Below are 24,759 nucleotides of genomic sequence, written 5' to 3' on the forward strand. Positions count from 1 at the left end.
TCAATATCATTTTTGAAGACCTATCCATATATAGATACCCCACACGTATGGGTTTGAAGAAAAAAAATTTTTTGTGGTTCAGTTCTAAGTATGGGGGACCCCCAATATTTCAAAGCGTTAATTTTTCTACGCGTCAATAAATATAATTATAATAAATATTGGGAGTACTATGGGTACTAGGCGAGAATATAGTATACTTACTCGTAGCGTCATTATTAACAATTTTCGGCTTCGCCTCAAATTGTTACTCACGCCGGTTACGTATCAGAATACCGAAAATTAAGTTACCTAATGTCGAATCACCTATGCTCGATTCACCTATTTTTAAATTACCTAACGATCATTTTACCTAAATATTGAATGACCTAAGTTATATTACCTAATCTCAATTAACCTAATGGATGAAACACCTAATGAACGTTTTACCTATTAGGGGCTATTCATAAATTACGTCATTTCAAATTAGGGGGGAGGGGTCTGGACATCGGATGACGGTAGCATGAAGTAGGAGGAAATGGGGTCATTTGAAGCATGATTTTTGGATGATTATAGGGGGGGGGCTCCAAAATCGTCAAAAATCGATGACGTAATTTATGGACAGCCCCTAATGCACATTTTACCTAACGCACGTTTTACCTAAAGCTATTATACCTAATGCATGAAACACCTAAAGCTGACATACCTAATGGACGATCCACCTAAAGCTGATATACCTAATGAACGATATACCTAAAGTTGATTTACCTAATGGATAACATACCTAAAACTGTTATACCTAACGAACGAAATACCTAAAGTCGATATACCTAAAGGACGGAATACCTAAAATCGATATACCTAATGCATGTTATACCGAAAGTCGATATACCGAATGGACGATATGCCCAAAGTTGAATTACCTATTGAACGAAATACCTAGAGCTAATATACATAATGCACGTAACACCTAAAGTCGATATACCTAATGCACGAAATACCTAAGGCTGGTATATGTTTTAACGAACGAAAATACCTATTATAAGTTTTGTAACATGGCCGAATGACTTCGTTTACAGTGACATATCGGTTACCACGGTTACCATGACCTATGAAATGGAAATACCAGCTGAGCCCACCACTTAATGCCTTAATAATGTTTAACTGTAACAACAACTCCAATTCGTTTATCTTAATGGAAACGGATCCCTTGGAAGTTGAAAATACCTTAATGACCTTAAAATTTGATAGCGCACCTGGCATTGATGGGATACCCACAAAATTCCTAAAGACATGTAAAACTATAATATCCCCTGTGGTTAGTCATCTAGTAAATTTATGCTTCGCTCAAGGTGTCTTCCCCAAACTATTAAAAAAATCACTTGTTACGCCGGTTTACAAGAGTGGGGAGAAAACAGAGCCGAATAACTACAGGCCAATATCGGTGCTTACAGCAATGTCAAAAATTATAGAAAAAATACTAAATAAAGGCTCATTAACTACTTTAATAAATATAACCTACTTTCAAAATTTCAATTCGGGTTCCGTCAAGAAAAATCAACTGAAGATGCCATTTTAAACCTAACATCCACAGTCTGTAAAGTAACTGAAAATGGAAGAAAATGTCTTGCTGTTTTCCTAGATTTAAAAAAGGCATTTGATACGGTATCTCTTCCCACTCTTGTAAACAAGCTTGAACGTTATGGCATCAGGGGCAAGCCGCTGGATGTTCTGGATGACTACCTCCGGGACCGTACCCAAAGCGTCAAAATAGGAAACTACACTAGCACGGACGCAGAAGTGACGTTTGGTGTCCCTCAGGGCAGGGTCCTGGGCCCGACCCTGTTTCTTGTCTACATAAACGACTTGGCTGACAAGTTAGTCCAAGATGGACACATAATTTTGTATGCGGACGATACTGTAGTTTTGTTTGATGGACCGAACTGGGAATCGGCCTTTGACGCTGCCGAGAGGGGCCTTTACAGGATCAGCTTGTGGCTCAAAGATAATCTACTTACGCTAAATAAAGAGAAATGTAACTATATCTGCTTCTCAATAAATTCTAGAACTCAACCTCATAAAAATCTTAACCTAAGAATTCACGGATGTAACTATTTAAATAACACAACTTGCCACTGTACACCTCTAATTAAAGTAGCATCTACGAAATACCTAGGTATCATCATTGACCAACGACTATCCTGGCACGAACATATAGAATACATAACTGCTCGCGTAAGAAAACTAGTATGGTTATTTAAAATCTTAAGACATGTAGCGAATACAACTCTTTTACAACAACTATATACAACGCTAGCGCAATCGATAATGTCATACTGCATACCAGTCTGGGGAGCCGCAGACAAAACTAAATACCTGGAAGTAGAGAGAGGGCAAAGGTACCTACTAAAAACTATGTATTTTAAGCCACGAAGATACCCCACTTCAGAACTGTATGCACACTGTAAGGCACTTAGTATGCGTAAGCTGTACATAACCTCTGTAACTTTAAAACTTCACAGCTCTATACCGCTTAATCTTAATCTAGTAACCCAAAGAAGGAATCACAGAGTTGTACCTGAGCCCAGATGTAAATCAGCCTTTGCAAGGAGGCAATACGAGGTACAATCTGCAATTATATATAACATGATAAATAAGGAAATTAATGTACACCCGCTAAATAATTATGAATGTAAAAAAACAATAATGGATAAGTGCGCTCGACTATAAAGCCACCCAGGATATAATTCGTAAATAAAAACACACACACACACACACACACACACACACACACACACACACACACACACACACATATTCATATACATGCTGCCTAAATAGATATATGTAAAATAATTGTAAGAATAAGAATAATAAGCTTTAAGACTATTATGTAATATTAATAAACATAATTAAAATCAAATAATGTAAAATTTGTCAACTTTGTACAATTTACCAATTTGTTAATTAATTATAGAATTTATAATGTTAACTTCATTAACTTTTCTTAGGATAGATTTAAAAAAAAGTAATCTGGAAGAGCGAGGTCTCCTGATACAGGTACTTTATACCTAATAGGAGGACTCGACCACTATGTATTTACCAACTAAGATTGAAATGAAATAAATTATTATCTTATCTTATCTTATCTAACTGTGGCATTACGTCTTTTTAAGTTTTTACTATGAAGGGGAGACTTTTTGCGATAACTTAAACACGGATAAATTTATCATGTTTGCTATAGTTTTGCTTTGAATGTCTTTCTTAAGCTCTAGTTCCACGGTTTTTTTTTTATATTTTTTGGATTCATTGTTCAAAAGATAGAGGGGCACACATTTATTTTTTCTTTCGGAGCGGTTATTGCCGAAAATATTTACTTTGTCAAAAAATTTTGGTTGAAAATCCCTATTCGTTTTAAAAACCTATCCAACGATACCACACACTATAGGGTTGAAGCGAAAAAAAAAATTCCATCCCCACTTTACGTACAGACGTGGTGTTTTAAAGATTATATTCTCCGAGTTTGTTGGATTTATTGATTTATATATTTATCCCAAATTGCATCTTTCTAGCACTTACGATCACGGAGCAAGGCCTCGGACAGATAGACAGACGGACATGGCGAAACTATAAGGGTTCCTAGTTGACTACGGAAGTCTAAAAAATAGGATTGTATTATAAATTAATTTAAGTTTGACATTCTAATTTATTTTTGAATGCGCGTAACATTATACGATTTAAACTATTTTTTGCTTTTTGTTTTAGAGTTTTTAATTTTAATCTGAATTTAATCAATAAATGTATAGATTTTATCATTTTTAATTTAATAATTTTATTATAGGTATCTATTAATTACATTATTACAATATAATTTTCATTTTTATTATTAATGCTAGATTTACTTATATTTTGAAATTGAAATGGAAAATCTTTATTTCAGGTCTGTCGACCCATATTCTGTTAGTATACACGGTGCTTAAAATATGTTAGTTGAGTACATAAATTGTAAAATCAATAAATTAAATTAAATTATATTATCTGCAGTAAATGATTTTTTATAATGACTTTAGATATTTCGTTGATTAGATACAGTCAACTGTAAAAATATGGGTGTAGCCAACTAATTCAAAAATATGGCCCATAGTTCTTAATTCGCTGACATAAGAGCTATAGGACATATTTTTGAGATGATTTGTGCACCCATATTTTTACAGTTGACTGTACCTAATAGGTATATCAACTGTATGTGTTACGTGCATTAGGTATATTAACTTTAAGTATTTCGTTCAATGGGTAAATCAACTTTAGGGATATCGTACATTAGGTATATCGACTTTAGGTATTCCGTGCATTAGGTATATCGACTTTAGGTGTTTGGTTCGTTAAGTTTAACAGCTTTAGGTAATTCATGCAGTCGGTATGTCAGCTTTAGGTAATTCGTGCATTAGGTATAACAAAATTAGGTGTTTCGTGTATTAGGTATATTAACTTTAGGTATGTCATGTATTAGGTAAATCGGTTTTAGGTATTTTAAGCATTAGGTGTATCAAGTTTAGGTAGATCGACCATAGGTATTCTGAGCTTAGGTAAAACAATTATAGGTGAAACGTGCATTAGGTAATTCGTTCATTAGGTGTTATGAGCTTAGGTTAACAAACCATTAGGTGTTTAAAAAAATAGATGAATCGAGCATAGGTGATTCGACATTAGGTAAATCAACTTTCGGTATTCTGATAAGTAACCCTCACGCCACTCGCCTTTATTGACCTCTCTTAAACAACGGTTGCATAAAATACTATTACTCGTTACCAAGAAAATCTGTGAGATCATTTATGTAAATCTCTCATTGGCTTCTGATTTCGTAGGATCTAATTAACATTAATTTACACAATAGTACCCGGGAGACCGAGCTTCGCTCAGAAAACTTAAAAAACTCAAGAATGCGCGTTTTCCCAGAGATAAGACCGAGCTTGATTGATTTTCCGCCCCCCAAAACCCCTACATAGCAAATTTCCAAAAGATCCCCGAAATATATAAATATATATACAAGATTGTTTAAAGGTATAAGATAAAATGTACCTTTGACACAGTCAACCACTTGAAATCGTTCCTTCTTATTTTTCTTATCTTGGCGACAGATCGGCAAACAGATATCTGTGGACTGTTGCTTAGTTTTCTTCTTCTTTCTTTTATTTTTCTCGTATTGCTCTACGCTGATTACTCCTTCTTGGTCGGGCTTGTAACTGCCAGGATCTTTTAATTTAACCACGGTTCTACGTATAGGTTTAGGTGACTCTCCAGGTGAAATAATTGGAGGATACTTTACTTTCGATGAATTCCCCGACGTAGCTGATATTGAATGAATTGAACTTTTGGAAGACATTAATTTCTGCTGACAGATACCACATGGGAATTCAGCCGATTTAGCTGGTTTTGAAACTTTTGCTGATTTAGGTGACTTTACTTTTGCAGGTTTTAGTTTCTGCTGACAAATAGGACATGGGGTTTGAACCGATGCAGCTTGATTTGATTTTTTTGGAGCTTTAGAAGCTTTTGGCGTTTTTGGTGGCTTTACTTTGGGTTGTTTTGCCGAATTAGCTGATTTTAAAAAGCTGACGCTTTCTGAAGAATTCAAACTTGACGCGCTGCTGCTGGGTGCCCTGTCATCCTGGCAGACTTGAGCACACGGATAGTTGGTTCCTTGTACTATTCTGTGGGAAGACATTATATTCTGCTGATATACACCACATGGGAATTCAGCCGATTTAGCTGGTTTTGAAACTTTTGCTGATTTAGGTGACTTTACTTTTGCAGGTTTTAGTTTCTGCTGACAAATAGGACATGGGGTTTGAACCGATGCAGCTTGATTTGATTTTTTTGGAGCTTTAGAAGCTTTTGGCGTTTTTGGTGGCTTTACTTTGGGTTGTTTTGCCGAATTAGCTGATTTTAAAGAGCTGACGCTTTCTGAAGAATTCAAACTTGACGCGCTGCTGCTGGGTGCCCTGTCATCCTGGCAGACTTGAGCACACGGATAATCGCTTCCTTGTACTATTCTGTAGGGAGACATTATATTCTGCTGATATACACCACATGGGAATTCAGCCGATTTAGCTGGTTTTGAAACTTTTGCTGATTTAGGTGACTTTACTTTTGCAGGTTTTAGTTTCTGCTGACAAATAGGACATGGGGTTTGAACCGATGCAGCTTGATTTGATTTTTTTGGAGCTTTAGAAGCTTTTGGCGTTTTTGGTGGCTTTACTTTGGGTTGTTTTGCCGAATTAGCTGATTTTAAAGAGCTGACGCTTTCTGAAGAATTCAAACTTGACGCGCTGCTGCTGGGTGCCCTGTCATTCTGGCAGACTTGAGCACACGGACAATCGGTTCCTTGTACTATTCTGTCGGAAGACATTATATTCTGCTGATATACACCACATGGGAATTCAGCCGATTTAGCTGGTTTTGAAACTTTTGCTGATTTAGGTGACTTTACTTTTGCAGGTTTTAGTTTCTGCTGACAAATAGGACATGGGGTTTGAACCGATCCAGCTTGATTTGATTTTTTTGGAGCTTTAGAAGCTTTTGGCGTTTTTGGTGGCTTTACTTTGGGTTGTTTTGCCGAATTAGCTGATTTTAAAGAGCTGACGCTTTCTGAAGAATTCAAACTTGACGCGCTGCTGCTGGATGCACTGTCATCCTGGCAGACTTGATCATACGGATAATTGGTTCCGGATCGGATCGGAAATTCAGGATCGCCATAGCTCTCTATTGACATTCGATTATCAGATAACTGTGGACATTTGAAAGGACAACATGGATTTTTACAGGTCTCTACGGATGTCGTTTGACTTTTGCTCGTCTGGGTACGGTTGTTTGTTTGAATTTTGCTCGTCTGGGTTCTGTTGTTTGTCTGGGAGGATGTGAATGGACAAGAAGGATTGATGCAGCGTTGCATTTGGGTATCGATGTTCTGTGCTTGGCTTCTGGGTTCTGTCTCATTATCTAATTTGGTGCAGTAGGGTTTCTCACGACGTGACTTGTTTTCAGACGCATGTTGGGTGGCAGGCTGGCTTTTAATTGCCTGTGATTGGTCACCAAACGGGCACGTGTCACTTGTAGCTGGGTTCTGATTGCTAGATTCATTATTTGATGGAATCTTGTCGGGACTCATTTCTGTAATAAAATGAAAAGTAGATGTACTTTCACGCGATGGACACAATAATAATTAATTTACGTATATTATTTTTAAAAACTTACTTGAACGGCGTTCAATACAACTACGACAGTTAGCGTAAAAAGCTTTGCATTTATCAAAACAACTACGACAGTTAGCGTAAAAAGCTTTGCATTTATCGAGCATTGTATTCGTAGTTTTTTTTCGTTTAGCCGTATTTACTGGGTCTGGATCGATGGCACCCTGGGGTGTATTCATATGGGTTTCTACTGTTTTGCAGCATTTAGGTTTTACTTGGTCTGGACCGATGTCACACTTGGATGTATTCGTCGGGACACTACGCGTTGGTCTCTCCAGGCAAATATCGGATCCGACGCCAATGCTGCTACTCGAAATGTTGGCTTTTGCCTGCACCTCTGCTGTGCAGCTGCAGCAAGATCGTAAAGTGGATTTTTTGGTTGCTGTTCTTGTTTTATACGCAACTGATCGAGATATTTTTATAGCGGGTATCTTCGATACATTGTCAATAGATTTCCCTGTACATAAACATTTTTTCTCTTCGGGTTTTCTCAGTCTTTTATGAGCACAAGAAGGACGTAATAAGTCAGTCTTGGTTCTCTTGAATATCACATAGCATGAATCTGATTCATCAATTTCACCGGATCCTAATTCGGGTCCCGGATCACTTCCGCGTTGCTGGACGCTGCTCAGTCCTAGGTCCCCACAGCACGGTCCAAGCCCGGTAGCGGTACTAGACTTTAATTGCTCTGTGTTTGTGTGTCGTTCCCCAAGAGATTTCGCAGATGTAACACATGCGCAGCAGTCAACAGTATCAACCGACTTTGTTGCATTGGTTTTGCATCTTGATGTGGATTTCTCAACTTGTCCTGGTTTTATTCCAGAGATTATATACTTTGCAGATCGGCCAGCTTGTGCACAAGCAGCTAAACATTCGGTTTTTTTTGGCATATAGTCATCACCACAGGCCTGCGTGGTATGGATGATCTCGGGTCGCGTGCCTGTGCCTAGTATTGATTGCGCAGGTCGCGAGAACGGACAACATGGACCGCAACATTGAGATTTATTTGTGTCACTGAGAGGCCGGTTGGCTCCTACGTCAATGTTTCGCAAGTTTTTCGAAGTATTTTGCTTTTGCCTAGATTGTACACGTCCCCGGATTCTTGTAGAAGAGAACGATAGAGCGGGGCTGGGCAAGCATGACCCGGTGCGTACGTTCCGCGTTTTTAAGCCTTTTAATCTTCCGCTTGGAGGTACTTGAGATGGTGGACAACGTGAAGACAACGAAACAGCACTTGGCGAAATCGAAGGGCATTGCTGCTCAAATGTCTTACAAGTGTCCTTGATTTTATAAGCACCTGGGCAGCTGGTTAGTAGGGCAAGGGATTCGTTTATGGACTTCAATACAATGGTCGCTGAACTCGCAACTCGGGCTTGTGACTCGGGTGTCTTGACTCTGTAATTCTCAGAATCTGTGCAGTACCCTTTTAATAGTGGCGGTACAAGGGGCGGAGATTGTGTTTCTGCAGGACTGGGAGGCTCGGAAATGTTTACTTCCGTAGGAGTGTTTTTGTTCAGTTGCTCATTACATTTAGAACGTTCGCCACAAAGTAACCCTATGCATGGCGGCTTGCAAAGTGGATGATCTTGAGCATTGGAAATGTTTTTATTCACAGTAGTAGTCACATCTTGGTTAAAATAAGATTTTTGTGACACCGATTTGTAGCACAATGCACCTCCTGGACAGTTATTGTTTTCGTTTTGCTTATCACTAATTGATTTATTTTTGCATAGAGGGTTTTGGCACTTTGTTCCGCCTGAATATAATAGTGCTTGTAGTTTTGCTGCCAACGCTTCGCCCAGTGACTTTGCGGCCGCTAAGGATGAACAGCCCGTGGAGTCAGATTGGTCGAGGACCGGCTGGGACCTGGAGGCCCATGTGTGCGCGTGGCACCGGCGGATGTAGCTCCTGCTCTGGTGGCGGTGAGTGATGGACTTGGCCGATCTGGCTGCGACCTTGGCTTTGACATGTCCTCGATTTTTCGAAGCCTCGTTTTGAGATGTACACGCTTGGACCCGGAAGTGGTCGGTGGATGATATTGTTACGGCGTCGACTCCCGTACTTTCACTAATATTACCAATGGGTGTAGAGTCAATAATCTGGTCTAATGCATGTGTACTGCTTTTATTTGAACTGGGGGTAACATCGATATTAGATTGTGACTCTTGGTTAAGCTTTATTTTTCTCTTAGGGTATACTGTGACTGGGCGACTAGGGTTTGTTTCTGAAACAATCAATTATTGATACTAGGCGTAGAATGTAGATAGTTCTAGATTAACATATCACAGGATGCCTCTTTGACTCGTCGTGTTGATAAGATATACCTAGGTACCTACACGGTGTAACATGAGGATACCGAATAATTTTAACAGCGTATTCCTGGTCATATATAGAGACTAAAATGTCCTATAAACTTTTTTGAAATCCGCCTAGTTTCAGAGTTATTACCAATTTAAAAAAAAAAAGTTTTTATTGTTACATAGTGCAAAACGCCTTTTTAATGGCGATGTTGCTACTATGGGACGTCGTAGTCTAAAATATATCCTTATTGATAGATCTCAAAAAGTGACCAGTAACTAGGTTTTACGAAAAAAACGCATTTAACTGATTTGCAAGACCGAAGTGATCCCATAAGTGTTCCGTGAACAAAATTTGTACGAAACACTAAAAAAGTAAAAATCCATCCAAATCCAAGTGACAAGTTTACCAATAACATTTACTTTTTATGTACAAATACATTTGAAAATATGAAAAAACAAAACAAAAAAGATTGATTTTTTGGCGAAATTGACCTAAACTCATTTTTTTTCCTTCTTTTGACCTCAGAAATGCGTGGTTAAAATCTTTCGCATTCCTCGTGAGCACCTTGTATTTACAAACCGGGCATACCGACGGACTAATCAAGGCGCCATGAGTTCGTTCAGATTGGTGTCTGGGACCGCGGACATCATTGTTATTTTTGTATAATTTGTAATAAACTTCCCATATTACGAAATTTACTCATGGAAAAATTTGGCAACTTCTCACATTTTTGTATGGCAATTGAAAGTTTTCATTTTCAAAATGAAAGTTTCCTTTGTGTCCTGTAATTTTTCCTCGAAATTTCCTAGAACATTTCGAACTTTTTGGAAACTTTCCGCAAGTAGTACATTTGTACATCTAACATCCGATAGGTGCGGGATCGGACAGTGTGAGGAGTCTCAGGCACAGGCCCGAGAGTGGATACGATACCTTGTTCTAAGTAGTCATTGATAAGGTCCTGAGCAGTTTTGCTAACGCTGAACAGCTGCTGGCTCCCTAGGGAGCCTCTACTGGGCATAAAGTCGGTTGGCGTCCATACGGGGGGCAACGTGGTCTCGGAGCTCTGAGACAACTTACTCGCGCCGCCGAGTTTCAGGCAATTGTCCGGTAAATCTGAAATGATTATACATATTGATTACCTATGTATATTTTAATTACTACAGATTAGATGATTTAGTTCATGAAAGACAATTACATTCATAATAAATAAGTTTGCATTGATGTCAAAAATATAAGAATTTCTAGCATGATCGTCAAACTAAAAATAAAAGAAAATAATAACAATACTAATGAATATTGCTTGGCAAACCAATATGTCAACATGTGGACACGACCCTTTTTAGGGTTCCGTAGGCAACTAGGTAAGGAACCCTTATAGTTTCGCCATGTCCGTCCGACATTGAGTAAAATTAGTAAAATGTAATTTAGTCTTGATAATATTACGTAATCAGATTACTCAAGTAATGATTACGAAGAAATCACAATAGGGATGTTGACATGAATCGCGAATATATAACATATTATGTTTTTACCATAGCAGGGAATATTAGAATGCTGAAAATCATATTTTGCAAGTGTAAAATAATGCTAGTATCACGTGACTGTAAACGCCAATCGGAGCGCGTGACGTCATTACCTAAGAAACACCACAGACAAGTCGTCAAACCTGACCGTAATTCATACAACACCACCAAAGAGTTTGGATGTTCAAAAACTGTACCTATGTATTTTTTATTTCGACATTAGACATTTATTACGCACAAAAAATGTTATTACATATGATATAAGTATACCTATATTTATTTGTTATTAGACAAATAAAATGTAATATGTATACGATATTTCACTAAAATATTTTTAATAATTTGGCTGAATGGCCACGTTGGCTGTAGGAAACAAAAAAAAATAAAATTTAAAAAGTTATATCTGCGCCCGCTATAACTATTTGCACTCAAAATTTTAGTTGTATCAAAATAATTCATCTTAAATTGTAACTATAAGTGATTTGTGTGAAATCAGTTATTGTGATTCATTTTTTAAATGTATTTATCATCGCTGAACGTAATATGTAGGTATACATATAGTGCGCAATTAACAATATCATTCAAGTCAAAATTCGTAACTGCAACGTAAGTATCATGTAACAAATTTGTTTTATACTCTAGGGCAGGGGTCTCCAAACCCCGGCCTGCGGGCCAAATCCGGCAAGCGACGCGTTTCAATCCGGCCCGCCGACAGTGGAACTGTTTCTAATGGCTCCACACGATGGGCCAGCGCAGCCATGAGGTAGAATGAGATAGCAATATCACTTGCTCCCTCTAACGCATAAATGCGTCCCTTGGAGTGGCCGGCGCTGGCCCATCGTGTAGAGGAGCCATACAGCAGCAACCAGACACCCTCCCGTGGCGCAAAAACCGACGGTGCGTGGCCCTCGCGGAAGCTTCTGAGGCGCAATATGGTCCTCAGGTAAGAATGTTTGGAGACCCCTGCTCTAAGGTCTTGATTGTTGTTCTTTTACACATAGGCACTGCATAAGACATGTAAAACTTGTTGTTCATTACATTATTTTAGCTTATATACTTACGTAATACTTATCGTTTAGAACTTTAGAAAGAGCGATAAATTAAATACAGCTTTTGATCTACGCTAGGACTGACATTTTGGCTGCAGTTTGTTTATTTATGTGTTCGTGACGTCACGTGACAGCTTGGAGCGTTTAGGCTCAAACTTTAAACACTAAACTAATTAAGCTCTATTTTGTTTGTATTTAAAATTAATGAATAAAGTTTTTAAATATATTTTTGTAATAATTACGTGTCTATCTATAAAATGAATAAGTACAGTTATAAAAAAATGTCAACATCCGTATTACACTTGTACTTAGATATATTCAATTCCAAAGGAATCAATTACGCAAGTAATCAGGGATTGATTACAGTAATTTAGATTACCAAAGGAATCGATTACTAAGGAATCACGATTACTGTAATATAATGTTTAATTTAATTCCAAAAGTAATTGACTACGCCCAACTCTGTTAGACTCAGACCGAGCTGGATGCCCTGGATCAGAGGGTCCGTGCTCACCCCTTCACCGTATGCTACTCCCACGCTCGTCAGTTCTGAGATTGTGATGACTTAATTTTACGTCCATCGCGAACAAAGTACGGGCGTAAAAGTATTTTATACGAAGGTGCTCAATTGTTTAACAAACTTCCTAAAGCTATTAAAGAAACAAAATCGATGTCCCATTTTAAATCCTTGCTTAAAATTCATGTTTTAAATAATTTCTAGGTGATACGCTTAAAAGTTATAATACTTGTATATACTTTCATAACTTGCACTTATCACTGAATATAACAGCCATAAAATATACCATTCAGTAAACACAATTAAAATACAATAACGTAATATAATATGTATTTAAAATCTCGGTTTAGCTTGTTGAGGTCTGAATTGGATATATTTAGTTTTAGAGAGATTTATTTTAAGATTAAGAGTTGAAAGCCAATGTATAATTATTTCTAGGGTCTTATTTATCGTTGCCTCGTGTTCAGATCTGCTTAGTCCCTTTCCCAATATCAATACAGAAGCGTCATCTGCATAAAGTGTGCTGAGATGCGGATTTATTCTAGAGAATTGATTAATATAAATGAGAAAAAACAGTGGTCCTAGGATGCTGCCTTGAGGTACTCCGATTTTATTGTTCAAAAACGTGGATAATTTTGACTGAAAACATTTTTCTCTTTTATCATAAAATTCAGCTGAATATTAATTACGAAGGTACCCAAATTGAAGAAGTTTCATCATACAAATTTCTGGGCGTCGTAATTGATAGTCATCTGAATTGGAAACAACACATTGAGATGGTTAATAGTAAAATAAGAAAATTCTGTTATGGACTGCAAGTACTTGTAAATGTATCAACCACAAAAACTGCGACTTTAGCATACTATGGTTATATCTATTGCATTCTAAACTATGGTATCATTTACTGGGGAAACTCTGTAAATGCCTCATCAACTTTCATCCTACAAAAGAGATGTGTTAGAATTATTTTTGGATTGAGAGACGACGATTCATGTCGGAATATATTCAAGACCCAAGGTTTACTAACCCTAACTAGTATTTACATTTGGCAATGCTGTATTTTTATCAAAAACAACGCCTCTGAATTTCATGTTAAACAAACAAACAGGCCTGTTAGAAATAAGTATTTACTCAACTTACAAGTTCCTGACTCAAAGTTGACAAAGGTACGTAAAGGGATGTATTACACTAGTATTAAAATATACAATCATTTGCCAAACTACATTAAAATGATGTCAGGAACAACATTTAAAACTACATTAAAGAACATACTCATAAAAGCAAGTTTTTATAATCTAAATGAATATTTTAATTATAATTTTAATGATCTCATGTAATAATTAATGTTCCTCTAATCTAAATGTAAAAATGCTAGATATTATTATAGGTATTATTCAGTACTGAAGAGATGAAGGAGATGAACCTATTGCATGCTCTGACGGGTAGATTATGTGTTCTGATAAACATTGTAACATCTTTACTTTACTTTACTATTGTAAATGTACCATAATCTTGCAATAAAGACATTTTTGATTTGATTTGATTTGATTTGAAGATGTGTTATACACGTTCCAAAATTGAAGCACTCACCTCGTGTCATGTGTACGAGTTTGTCTCAGTCTGCCTGACGCAAGCGCGAAGGTGTACACCGGCTAATACTTTTCCACAAATAACGTGTATTAAGCAACAAAATGCGGACCTGCGTTATGTTGAAATGCTCAAATTATCCGCGGAAGCGCAAAAAAATTGACGGCGTCACATATCATTGGTAAGTAAAAGCTGAAATAATCCGTTTTTCTTCGGTTTAATCTTGGATTAAATTAACCCAGCCGCCATTTTCGCCGGCTGACAGAACGAGATAAGTTTATGTTCTCATCAGCGAGAATGACAAGGACGCACCAACTGCGTACATAGATTATCATAGCAGACGCGTCATGGTAAGTTGCATTCATTGTTTGGAGCTTGTCGTACAAATAAAAGAAATATAAATTTCAACTTTAATATTAAAGTTTTTTACTTGAACGCATTTTTTCTTGTAATTAAGTACAACAATTGGCAAATTAAAGATTATTATTGGCCATATTATTGTCCGGGTCGCGTCAATTAAGTAAATAGGTATATTGCTGTTTTGCTGTTTATACAAAGATTTTTTTACTTTTATTAAATTGCAATAACATGAGTTCAATCAAAAATAATATGTAATTGAAAGAACTATAACTAGTAATTAAATAGGGTATTCCATATGAACAAATCGTTTTGACAGTTCTAAAAAAGTAACTGATTACACTAGTAGTAAACTTTAATGCACTGCACTAAAATGATTTGCACCTTCTGTCAAACATCTTATTCTTTGATATTTTTTTTTCTTAATAAGTTTTACGTTTCGCGCCATCTTCACTGTTTGCCGTCGTGTTATGGTGGTATCACTGATTTACCAAATTCACGCGCAAGTGACAAACACTAGCCGTCTCTTTTTTACTTAGGTATTCTTTTGATTGTGCCGTCTCTTTTACGCATTTGCGTATGAAGTTGTAAACAAATCTGTACGTGCGACCGACGTACTATACGTGCCGTGTCCAAAATTACCGTCTTCTGCATCTGACCCTTGATCCAACCACTCAGCGAGAGTCTCTCTAGGTGTTGGTCGAGACTCTTCGCTATGAGACTGTTCACTGACACGACTATAGGAACAATGATAGTCGAGTCAACATCCCACATGGCGGTTATCTCGTGAGCTAAGTCTAGGTACTTGCTGGACTTGTCCTTCTCGGCCTTCACGAGATTCTCATCATGGGGGATGGTGACGTCGACGAGCACGGCCCGGCGCTGCGATCGATCTATCAGCACGATGTCAGGCTTATTGGCTACAATAGTCCTGTCAGTGATGATAGATCGATCCCAATAGAGCGTGGCACGACCATTTTCGAGAACTGGTGCAGGTGAGTACTTGTAGTACGGCACTTCGCAGTCCACAAGGCCGTATAGAAGGGCAAGCTGCTGGTGAATAATTCTGGCTACAAGATTATGTCTGTGCAAGTACTCGCCGTTAGCAAGATGAGAACAACCGGAGATAATATGCCTGAGTGACTCTCCGGGACGGCGGCATGCCCAACAAATGTCGACCGTACCGTCCTTCAGGATATATCTCCGGTAGTTATTCGTCATGATAACTTCGTCCGCAATTGCACAGGCAAAACCCTCGGTTTCTCCGAAGAGGTCCCCGAATCGTAGCCAGTTCACCGACGCGGGTAGGTCTACATCGGGTCCCATGAGGGCCTTGTAGAACCGCCCGTGTAACTGCTTATCCTTCCATACCGCCTTCCTCGGTGCTTAGTACTACAGGTTTGCGCCAGTTCTCGTTTGCCAAGGAGAGCGGCGTGAGGTTCCTGTCTACTGCCACCACATCACGATGCATCCCACACTCGTTGTTAAGGAAATAATTCCTGAGATTGTATACCTCACGGTTGTGGAGATTTTTGGCGTTTAGAAAGCCGCGACCTCCACATTTCCGTGTGATATACAATCTCATAACAGACGAACGGGGGTGCAGCATACGGTGTGTGTTGAGCAGCTGACGGACCCTCCGATCCAGGGCGTCCAGCTCGGTCTGAGTCCACCTTAGTATGCCAAAGAAGTATGTGAGTAGAGGCATTACCCAGGCGTTGAAGGCGCGCACTTTGTTGCCTCCTGACAAAAGACTGTTAAGTACTTTTGTGAGCCGACTTAAAAAGTGCTCCTTCACCGACCGTCTAATACCCCCGTCCTCAATACCCAACGACTGTGACACACCAAGGTATTTGTAGGTTTCTGATTCAGAGATAGATCTGAAAGACATTGTCTCAGAAAGTTGTAAATTTGTTGAATTTACAACTTTCCCCCGCTGTACATGCATAACCGCACATTTATCGACACCAAATTCCATGTTGATGGCATTACTGAAGACTTCGGTGGTTTTCAGTAGCTCCAGCAAGTCTTGGCTATTTGGTGCAAATAATTTGAGGTCATCCATGTACAGAAGGTGAGAAATGACTTCACCCCCTCTCCGAAGCCGGCAACCTAGTTCTAAATCCTTCAGCAAGGTACTGAGAGGATTCAGAGCTAGGCAGAACCACAGGGGACTCAGACTATCACCCTGAAATATTCCTCGCTCAATCCTTATAAAATCCTGCGGGCCAGGGCGTTCATCCCCGCCTCCCGGTTGACGAAGGACTGTGGTCCATCGCCTCATACACGCGCTTAGAAAGGCTCTTAAAGTTGTATCAACTTTATACAGCTCTAAGACCCTCTCCAGCCATGAGAGCACCGAATCATAGGCCTTCTTGTAGTCAATCCAGGCTGCTGAGAGGGCCCCCCTGTTCCGCCGGATTTGTTGGCAGATGGTCATGTCTATGAGGAGGAGCTCTTTAGTACCACGGGACCCAACCCTACATCCATTTTGAGCAGAGGCCAAAATATTGTTTGCGACAATGTGCGCGTTGATTTTTGCTCTCAAAATGGATGTAAGGAGCTTGTAGAGTGTAGGCAAGCATGTGATGGGTCTGTAGTTCTTCGCTTCCGTGGTACTACCGGACTTATAGAGCAGGAAGGTGACACCAGTTGTTAAGGAAGGTGGGAGAGAACCAAGCTCGAGGGCTTGTTGAAATTGTGCTGCCAAGTAGGAGTGCGAGCATCGGAACCATTTTAAATTTATTATTACGTTTTGTTTTTGTGTTCGATTGTGGTAATTAATCTTAATTGTTTGTATCTTAAGAAAACATGAGTGCAGGTATTAAGTAATGAAGAAGGATTACATTACTCAAGTTGTTTCATAGGTATGTTCTCACTGCTCCGATGAAAAATTTTGTGTACTACACGAGATCAAAGTTATTTAGATCTCGTGCGCTTTTGAGTCCCTTACTTACATACTACGCTCAAGATTCTAAATAAGATTCACTCGCTACGCTCGTGAATCTATTATAGAATCTTTCGCTTGCACGGGACTCGAAATAAGCACTCTAAGAAATATCAAACTTTGATCTCTTGTTGTACTTACTGTACTGTCTTTATTGCAAGATTATGGTACATTTACAATAGTAAAGTAAAGTAAAGATGTTACAATGTTTATCAGAACACATAATCTACCCGTCAGAGCATGCAATAGGTTCATCTCCTTCATCTCTTCAGTACTGAATAATACCTATAATAATATCTAGCATTTTTACATTTAGATTAGAGGAACATTAATTATTACATGAGATCATTAAAATTATAATCAAAATATTCATTTAGATTATAAAAACTTGCTTTTATGAGTATGTTCTTTAATGTAGTTTTAAATGTTGTTCCTGACATCATTTTAATGTAGTTTGGCAAATGATTGTATATTTTAATACTAGTGTAATACATCCCTTTACGTACCATTGTCAACTTTGAGTCAGGAACTTGTAAGTTGAGTAAATACTTATTTCTAACAGGCCTGTTTGTTTGTTTAACATGAAATTCAGAGGCGTTGTTTTTGATAAAAATACAGCATTGCCAAATGTAAATACTAGTTAGGGTTAGTAAACCTTGGGTCTTGAATATATTCCGACATGAATCGTCGTCTCTCAATCCAAAAATAATTCTAACACATCTCTTTTGTAGGATGAAAGTTGATGAGGCATTTACAGAGTTTCCCCAGTAAATGATACCATAGTTTAGAATGCAATAGATATAACCATAGTATGCTAAAGTCGCAGTTTTTGTGGTTGATACATTTACAAGTACTTGCAGTCCATAACAGAATTTTCTTATTTTACTATTAACCATCTCAATGTGTTGTTTCCAATTCAGATGACTATCAATTACGACGCCCAGAAATTTGTATGATGAAACTTCTTCAATTTGGGTACCTTCGTAATTAATATTCAGCTGAATTGGTTTAGCTTGTTGAGGTCTGAATTGGATATATTTAGTTTTAGAGAGATTTATTTTAAGATTAAGAGTTGAAAGCCAATGTATAATTATTTCTAGGGTCTTATTTATCGTTGCCTCGTGTTCAGATCTGCTTAGTCCCTTTCCCAATATCAATACAGAAGCGTCATCTGCATAAAGTGTGCTGAGATGCGGATTTATTCTAGAGAATTGATTAATATAAATGAGAAAAAACAGTGGTCCTAGGATGCTGCCTTGAGGTACTCCGATTTTATTGTTCAAAAACGTGGATAATTTTGACTGAAAACATTTTTCTCTTTTATCATAATATGTTATCTGGGTAGCTTGTACACGGTTCAGCAAATAAGACTTAATAAGTTTGTGCGCAATACCTCTTATGCCCACCTTCTCAAGTATGTTAAGTAATGTTTGGTAGTCTACACAATCAAATGCCTTAGACATATCTAGTAGGAGCACTACTGCAGGAGATTTTTCATCGATTTCGTTTCCCACGCCTTTCATTATTTTCATTAGAGCATGAGCAGTTGACAAATACTTCCTAAATCCACATTGAGCATCATCAATAATATTATTTTTGTTGAAAAAAGACATCAACTTCGTGTAAATAACTTTTTCAAAAATTTTGGAGAAGTTTGGTAGTAGAGCGATAGGGCGGTAATTTTTAGAATCTGTTGCGTCTCCCTGTTTAAAGACTGGAATTATTACTGCTTTTTTTAGACTATCGGGAAATATGCCATACTCGAGAGACAGGTTAATTATATATACTAAAGGTTTCAGAATATAAGGAGCGCTACGTTTTATAATTTGTATTGTAATTTGATCATGTCCCGTGCTGTTCTTGTTTTTCAGAGTACTAATGATTGTTCCTACTTCTTCTTCGGTTACAGGTGACAAGAATATAGATGAAGTTACATTTTCTGTTAAATGATTATAATTATTGCTATTAAAGTCAGCATCGAAATTCATTTGAACGTACATATCATTGAAGGCATTTGCGATTTCCGGTGGATCAGTAATTTTAAGGTTGTTGCATTTTATTTCCTCTATATTTTTGGGGTCTGTTTGATTATTAGTAATACTGTTTATGAGTGCCCAGGTTGCTTTACATTTGTTTTCGCTGCGGTGTATATATTTAATATTGCTGTTTCGTTTAGATCTATTAATTACTTTTTTCATTATAATTCTGTACATTTTATAGTATTCTTTTAAATTAGGGTTGTTTTTAGGGTTCCGTACCCAAAGGGTAAAACGGGACCCTATTACTAAGACTTCGCTGTCCGTCCGTCCGTCCGTCTGTCACCAGGCTGTATCCCACGAACCGTGATAGCTAGACAGTTGAAATTTTCACAGATGATGTATTTCTGTTGCCGCTATAACAACAAATACTAAAAACAGAATAAAATAAAGATTTAAATGGGGCTCCCATACAACAAACGTGATTTTTGACCAAAGTTAAGCAACGTCGGGAGTGGTCAGTATTTGGATGGGTGACCGTTTTTTTTTTTGCTTTTTTTTTGTTTTTTTTTTTTTGCATTATGGTACGGAACCCTTCGTGCGCGAGTCCGACTCGCACTTGCCCGGTTTTTTTGTTTGTGTAAGTCAAGGTAAGTTTTTCTTTTATTTTTGTTTGTGTAAGTCAAGGTAAGTTTTTCTTTTTCTTCTTGTATAAAAGATCATAGGCCCTGCCCCGCTGCCGGCGGCACCCTAGGTTTGGTTTTTTATAATGTGTTTATATATTTTTTGTAATGTTTTGTAAGTGTTTTTATATTGTACTTTTATACTCACACATTGTAAAACCCTAACCTAAGACCCTAATTGAATAAAGGAAAATAATAATTTAAAATAATATGAAAATAACGAACATCAACTAACACTTCAATCGACAACTTTTTTTTTGTAAAAAAAAAACTTTGTAAGATACGGTCCGAATTGCGGATACGTACTATTTGTCAACTATGGTAGAAATTCTTAAAAGTAAAATAATTAATTTTGCGTGATAATCTGTGTATTTTTTGAGTTCATTATTTTAATTGTACAATAAAATACCTTAAATATTGTATTTTATCAGTTTTTATCTAAATCTTAAACTTTATTTTTATTAATTAATTATTAAGAATTCATACTCGTACGTGGTTTGGAACGATGCGGTCTGAAGTTTTCGGGGGTCTATTAAAAACCGTCAATATACCGTTGAATGTCGTTTTAACTTTTTTTTGTCTGTTTCTTTTTGCTAACAGTGTGAAAGGGACAGAAATAATAGAACCCAAGTATTTCGAACTTGTATTAGACCCCGCATGTTGATATGACATTTGACTATAAAGGTCACTTGAACGTCATTTTGTCTCACTCAGTGAGCAAAATCGCATTTTGCTCACTGTTTTTAAGAAGCAAAGTACCCTTGTTCGAGCTGCTGAGGTGAAAAAGATATTAGGGGCGGCAGCAAGGCGGCTGTCTATAGATGGGTGCTGAGAAAGGGGCGGCTAGTAGTTACTACAAGGCCTCGGGCCTAGGGCGGCCAACACTGCAAATCCACCACTGACTTCAATATACTTACTACTAACCTACTACACTAATATAATATTAGTACTATATACATTGTGTGAAAACAGTCACGGTATGAGGTTATTTCGGCTAAGATACCTACTGTCCGTAGTTTACTAAGATTGCAATTGCACTTTACTGCAAAAGCAACTTAACGCGCAACTTACACGTATCTTAAACACCTACATTACGAGCATGAAAAGTGAAAAAGGAGGGTTCCGTACTTTTTAGGGTTCCATACCCAAAGGGTAAAAACGGGACCCTATTACTAAGACTCCGCTGACAGAAACACATCATCTGTGAAATTTTCAACTGTCTAGCTATCACGGTTATTGAGATACAGGCTGGTGACAGACAGAAAGACAGAGAGTGATGGAGTCTTAGTATAGGGGTCCCGTTGTTACCCTTTAAGTACGGAACCCTAAAAATGATCTTACAAGGTTGCCAAGTCTGGAACAAGGTGTGACAGCTAATGGAGTGGCTGACATCAGACTCCACAATACAGAGCATGGAGGACTCGTTGACGCTGGTGACGTAGCGGTACTCGCTCAGGACGGGGCTGCTTCGGGCCAGGTACACTCCGACGTTTTCCAGTTGTGCGGCCATTGTTTTAGGTTTCAGTTTACGCTTCACTGGAAAAAGTATTAAGGTGTGAAGTGGTGGAAAGCCGAATGTTTTGAGCAAACATTTTGTTTTGAGCAAATGATTGCTCTTCCCATTTACCTAATCTGTTGTAGCGAGTGTTTCCATTAACCGAACGAAGTAACGATTGCTTGCTCAGAACTGTCCAGGACAGTAAGTGGACACGCGGATCACTCTTGAGAGGGGACGTAAAGCCAACAAATTTAAAGGATACATAAGATAGTTAAGATACGGCGCGCCGCGTAAAAGTTGAAACGGTAATAGATATATACTTATGTCCGTCGCAAACATCTTATCTTGGCAATATTATACTGTTCAAAATTTTGCTCGTCAAATCCCTCAGCTATATCACTTGCTATTTTATACTCATTTTATAAGATAGGTACATACCATACAGTTGCCTTTATTTTGGAGTTTCCACTAACGGTGGTGTGCTCTGCCAGCAGCAGCCCAACCCGTCAAATGGTGCCGATCGGACATTTCTGCTATTTAACGACATTTTTATAATTTAGATGACACATTTTTGCTATTTCACGAATACATGATGAATGATGTTATGAAAAAAGAGCGCTACCAAAGAGCATATAATCACTGACAATGACGATGAATGATAGAATTGATAGAACTATTTATTTTAAAAGATAAATCAAAAACAAAATATACAACCTTTATTATCTTAATCAAAGTACGAAATAAAAAACATCTACGTTACATACTATTACTAGGTAGGTCAAATATGTGCGCATCTATCTACCTACTTTCGTTTCGAATATTCGTTTTAAAAAGTTATATTTTTTACCAATGTAACACCAATATTAAGTTTTTTGCGCGATTTCTGTATAAAACAAAGTTTTACTATCAATTTTAGAGCAATAGAATATTCGAAAGTAGCACATATTTATGTAGTAAGGCCTCATTCGCACGAGCGCTTTTACAACGCGCGTTAAAAAAGCGGTTGAATGACACAAATGGATACATGTGTATTTATTCGCACGATGGCGGTTGCGCTTTTTATTAAGCGTTGTTGGATTTTTGAATTTAAGCCTTGGTCGTTAAATCGAATTTAGCGTGCGGACAGATTCAAGCGCTTTTTTAACGCACGTTGAAATAGCGCACGTGCGTATGGGGCCTAATAGTGTGTAATGACTTAATAAAACGTAATTGATTTTTGTATGGGAAGCTTAAGATTGTCCCAATCCTCTGGTTTGCAATGTATAAAACAGTATATAAGTACCAAATAGGTATATGTATGTGATGTATAGTAAGCGGTTAGGCCCCATACGAACGAGAGCTTTTGGAACGAGCGTTAAAAAAGCGTTTGAATAGCACAAATGGATAACCATATGTATGTATATTCACACGAAAGCGGTTTTTAGGCGCGGCGCTTTTTTATCGAGCACTGTTGTATTTTCGGCGTTGAGCGTTGGAATTTAATCGAATTGAGCATATGGAACTTCGTGATTCTGTTCTGTCACGCGTTAAAAAAGCGCCGGCGCTGGTATTTGAGGGCTCACTATTGCCAATATTTCATCAAAAATGCTTAATTGACATGCAGAAATAGCTAAATGAGTTATCAAAAAGCCTCCAATCTTGAAAAAAGGACACAAACTGCTCTTTTAAAATTAAATATCGTTGATCATGAAATGGATGTACAAATAATGATTATTTTTTATACTTTTTCGCCTTCTCGCAATACTATTATAGCCATATATTTTGGATTTAAATTCATAATTTACTATCCGCGTAATCCGCAGGAAGTTCGATTCACAAGCGATTTTTAATTTTCATGCGAACACAAATATTAGGAACGGTAAAATGAGGAGGCACACTGAAAGGTTAGGACAGATGTCGCCTCAGCAACCTGACATTGTTTACGATTTGTGACAAGTTTATGGTTGCAAATTTTTTCCTAATACTGCGATTTATCAAGAAAAATGTATTCATTTATGACTGTACGGGGACTGCAAAACGAGCTTCGAAGGAGAATTGCTACAGTTGGTGGAAAAAAGGCTGATTTGATACAAAGATAATCACTTAATATATTTGAGGTTATCTTGTGTATTTTACCGTTTATTCAAATTTTCGAAACTCACGTGCAGTTTTTCCTTTTATATTACAAGTGTTCGATCGAAAACAATGCTTTGGTGTATACCTGTGGCCTATTTTATAAAGCTACAAGTTACAATTTACAAGCGGAAGTCTCGTTCTAACACATAGGGTTAGAAAGAGACTTCCGCTTGTAAATTGTAACTTGTAGCTTTATAAAATAGGCCACTGGATGTACAAGAAGGCGAGGCGTTTCATGTACGCCGCCCTACGAAACTATCAGATAGGTACCTACACAAAGTCGTGATGCATCTGTACCATGTGTGACGAAGCCATGCCCTGAATGATGTATGTACTATTCATTAAAACTTAGCTTACCTGTGTATTTACTCTTTCCAAAATATTTACCTCCCTAAAATGCAGCCTATAAAATCGGTCTTTGTCATTTGCCTTAGTTTTTGATACCTAAAGCTTTATGCATATCGGGTCCTTGGGAACAATTTGTCGCACAATATTGGAGTATTATGGAGAAAAAGGAGAATATTTACAATTTATTTAATAAATGTATGTGATTTGACAGTGACAGCCGACGATAATGAAGGTGCCGCCTGGCGGGATAAAATGTTAGTTTTCCTCCTCATACCGCCAACGTCGGGTTATAACGCAACGCTTTTTAAGCTCTCGTGCTAATGGGGCCTTAGCCAAAGAGTAGTATAATACTGGAATGTAAGAGATATAAAAAAATACACATTATACATGGAAACTAGCACAGTCAGCGTTATGTTTACAGCAACATTTCCTCCTGATGCTTCCTTATAAATCAACTAGATGGTGTCACCGCTTTGTCTGTGGTGTCTTAAAAAACACGCATCCAGGCCATAATTGTTAAAAAGAAAAAAAACTTTGTCTTTGCATTTTTATCACAAATTCCGTTTCAAGTATGAAACGTTTAAAATTTTCAGTAATTTAGGTACCTCACATTTTTTAATCGTTTTAATATA

At 37.7% G+C, this 24,759-nt stretch overlaps 1 protein-coding gene across 1 annotated transcript in view; it reads right to left on the reverse strand.

Annotated features, from left to right (window-relative positions):
* LOC134805171 (uncharacterized) overlaps positions 1–22,297 on the reverse strand; it is an 81,320-nt gene extending 59,023 nt beyond the window's left edge. The window contains exons 1-5 of the mRNA XM_063778469.1: positions 22,103–22,297; positions 21,508–21,702; positions 10,458–10,640; positions 7,231–9,450; positions 5,056–7,146 (exon numbers count right to left, since the gene is read on the reverse strand). Of these exons, the coding sequence (XP_063634539.1) occupies positions 5,056–7,146; positions 7,231–9,450; positions 10,458–10,640; positions 21,508–21,676 (4,663 nt within the window). The 5' untranslated portion in view covers positions 21,677–21,702; positions 22,103–22,297. The remainder of the gene's footprint in view (positions 1–5,055; positions 7,147–7,230; positions 9,451–10,457; positions 10,641–21,507; positions 21,703–22,102) is intronic.
* Positions 22,298–24,759: the final 2,462 nt, after the last annotated feature.

Source organism: Cydia splendana, chromosome Z (assembly GCF_910591565.1).
Source record: "Cydia splendana chromosome Z, ilCydSple1.2, whole genome shotgun sequence".
In the NCBI taxonomy this organism is placed as follows: Eukaryota; Metazoa; Arthropoda; class Insecta; order Lepidoptera; family Tortricidae; genus Cydia; species Cydia splendana.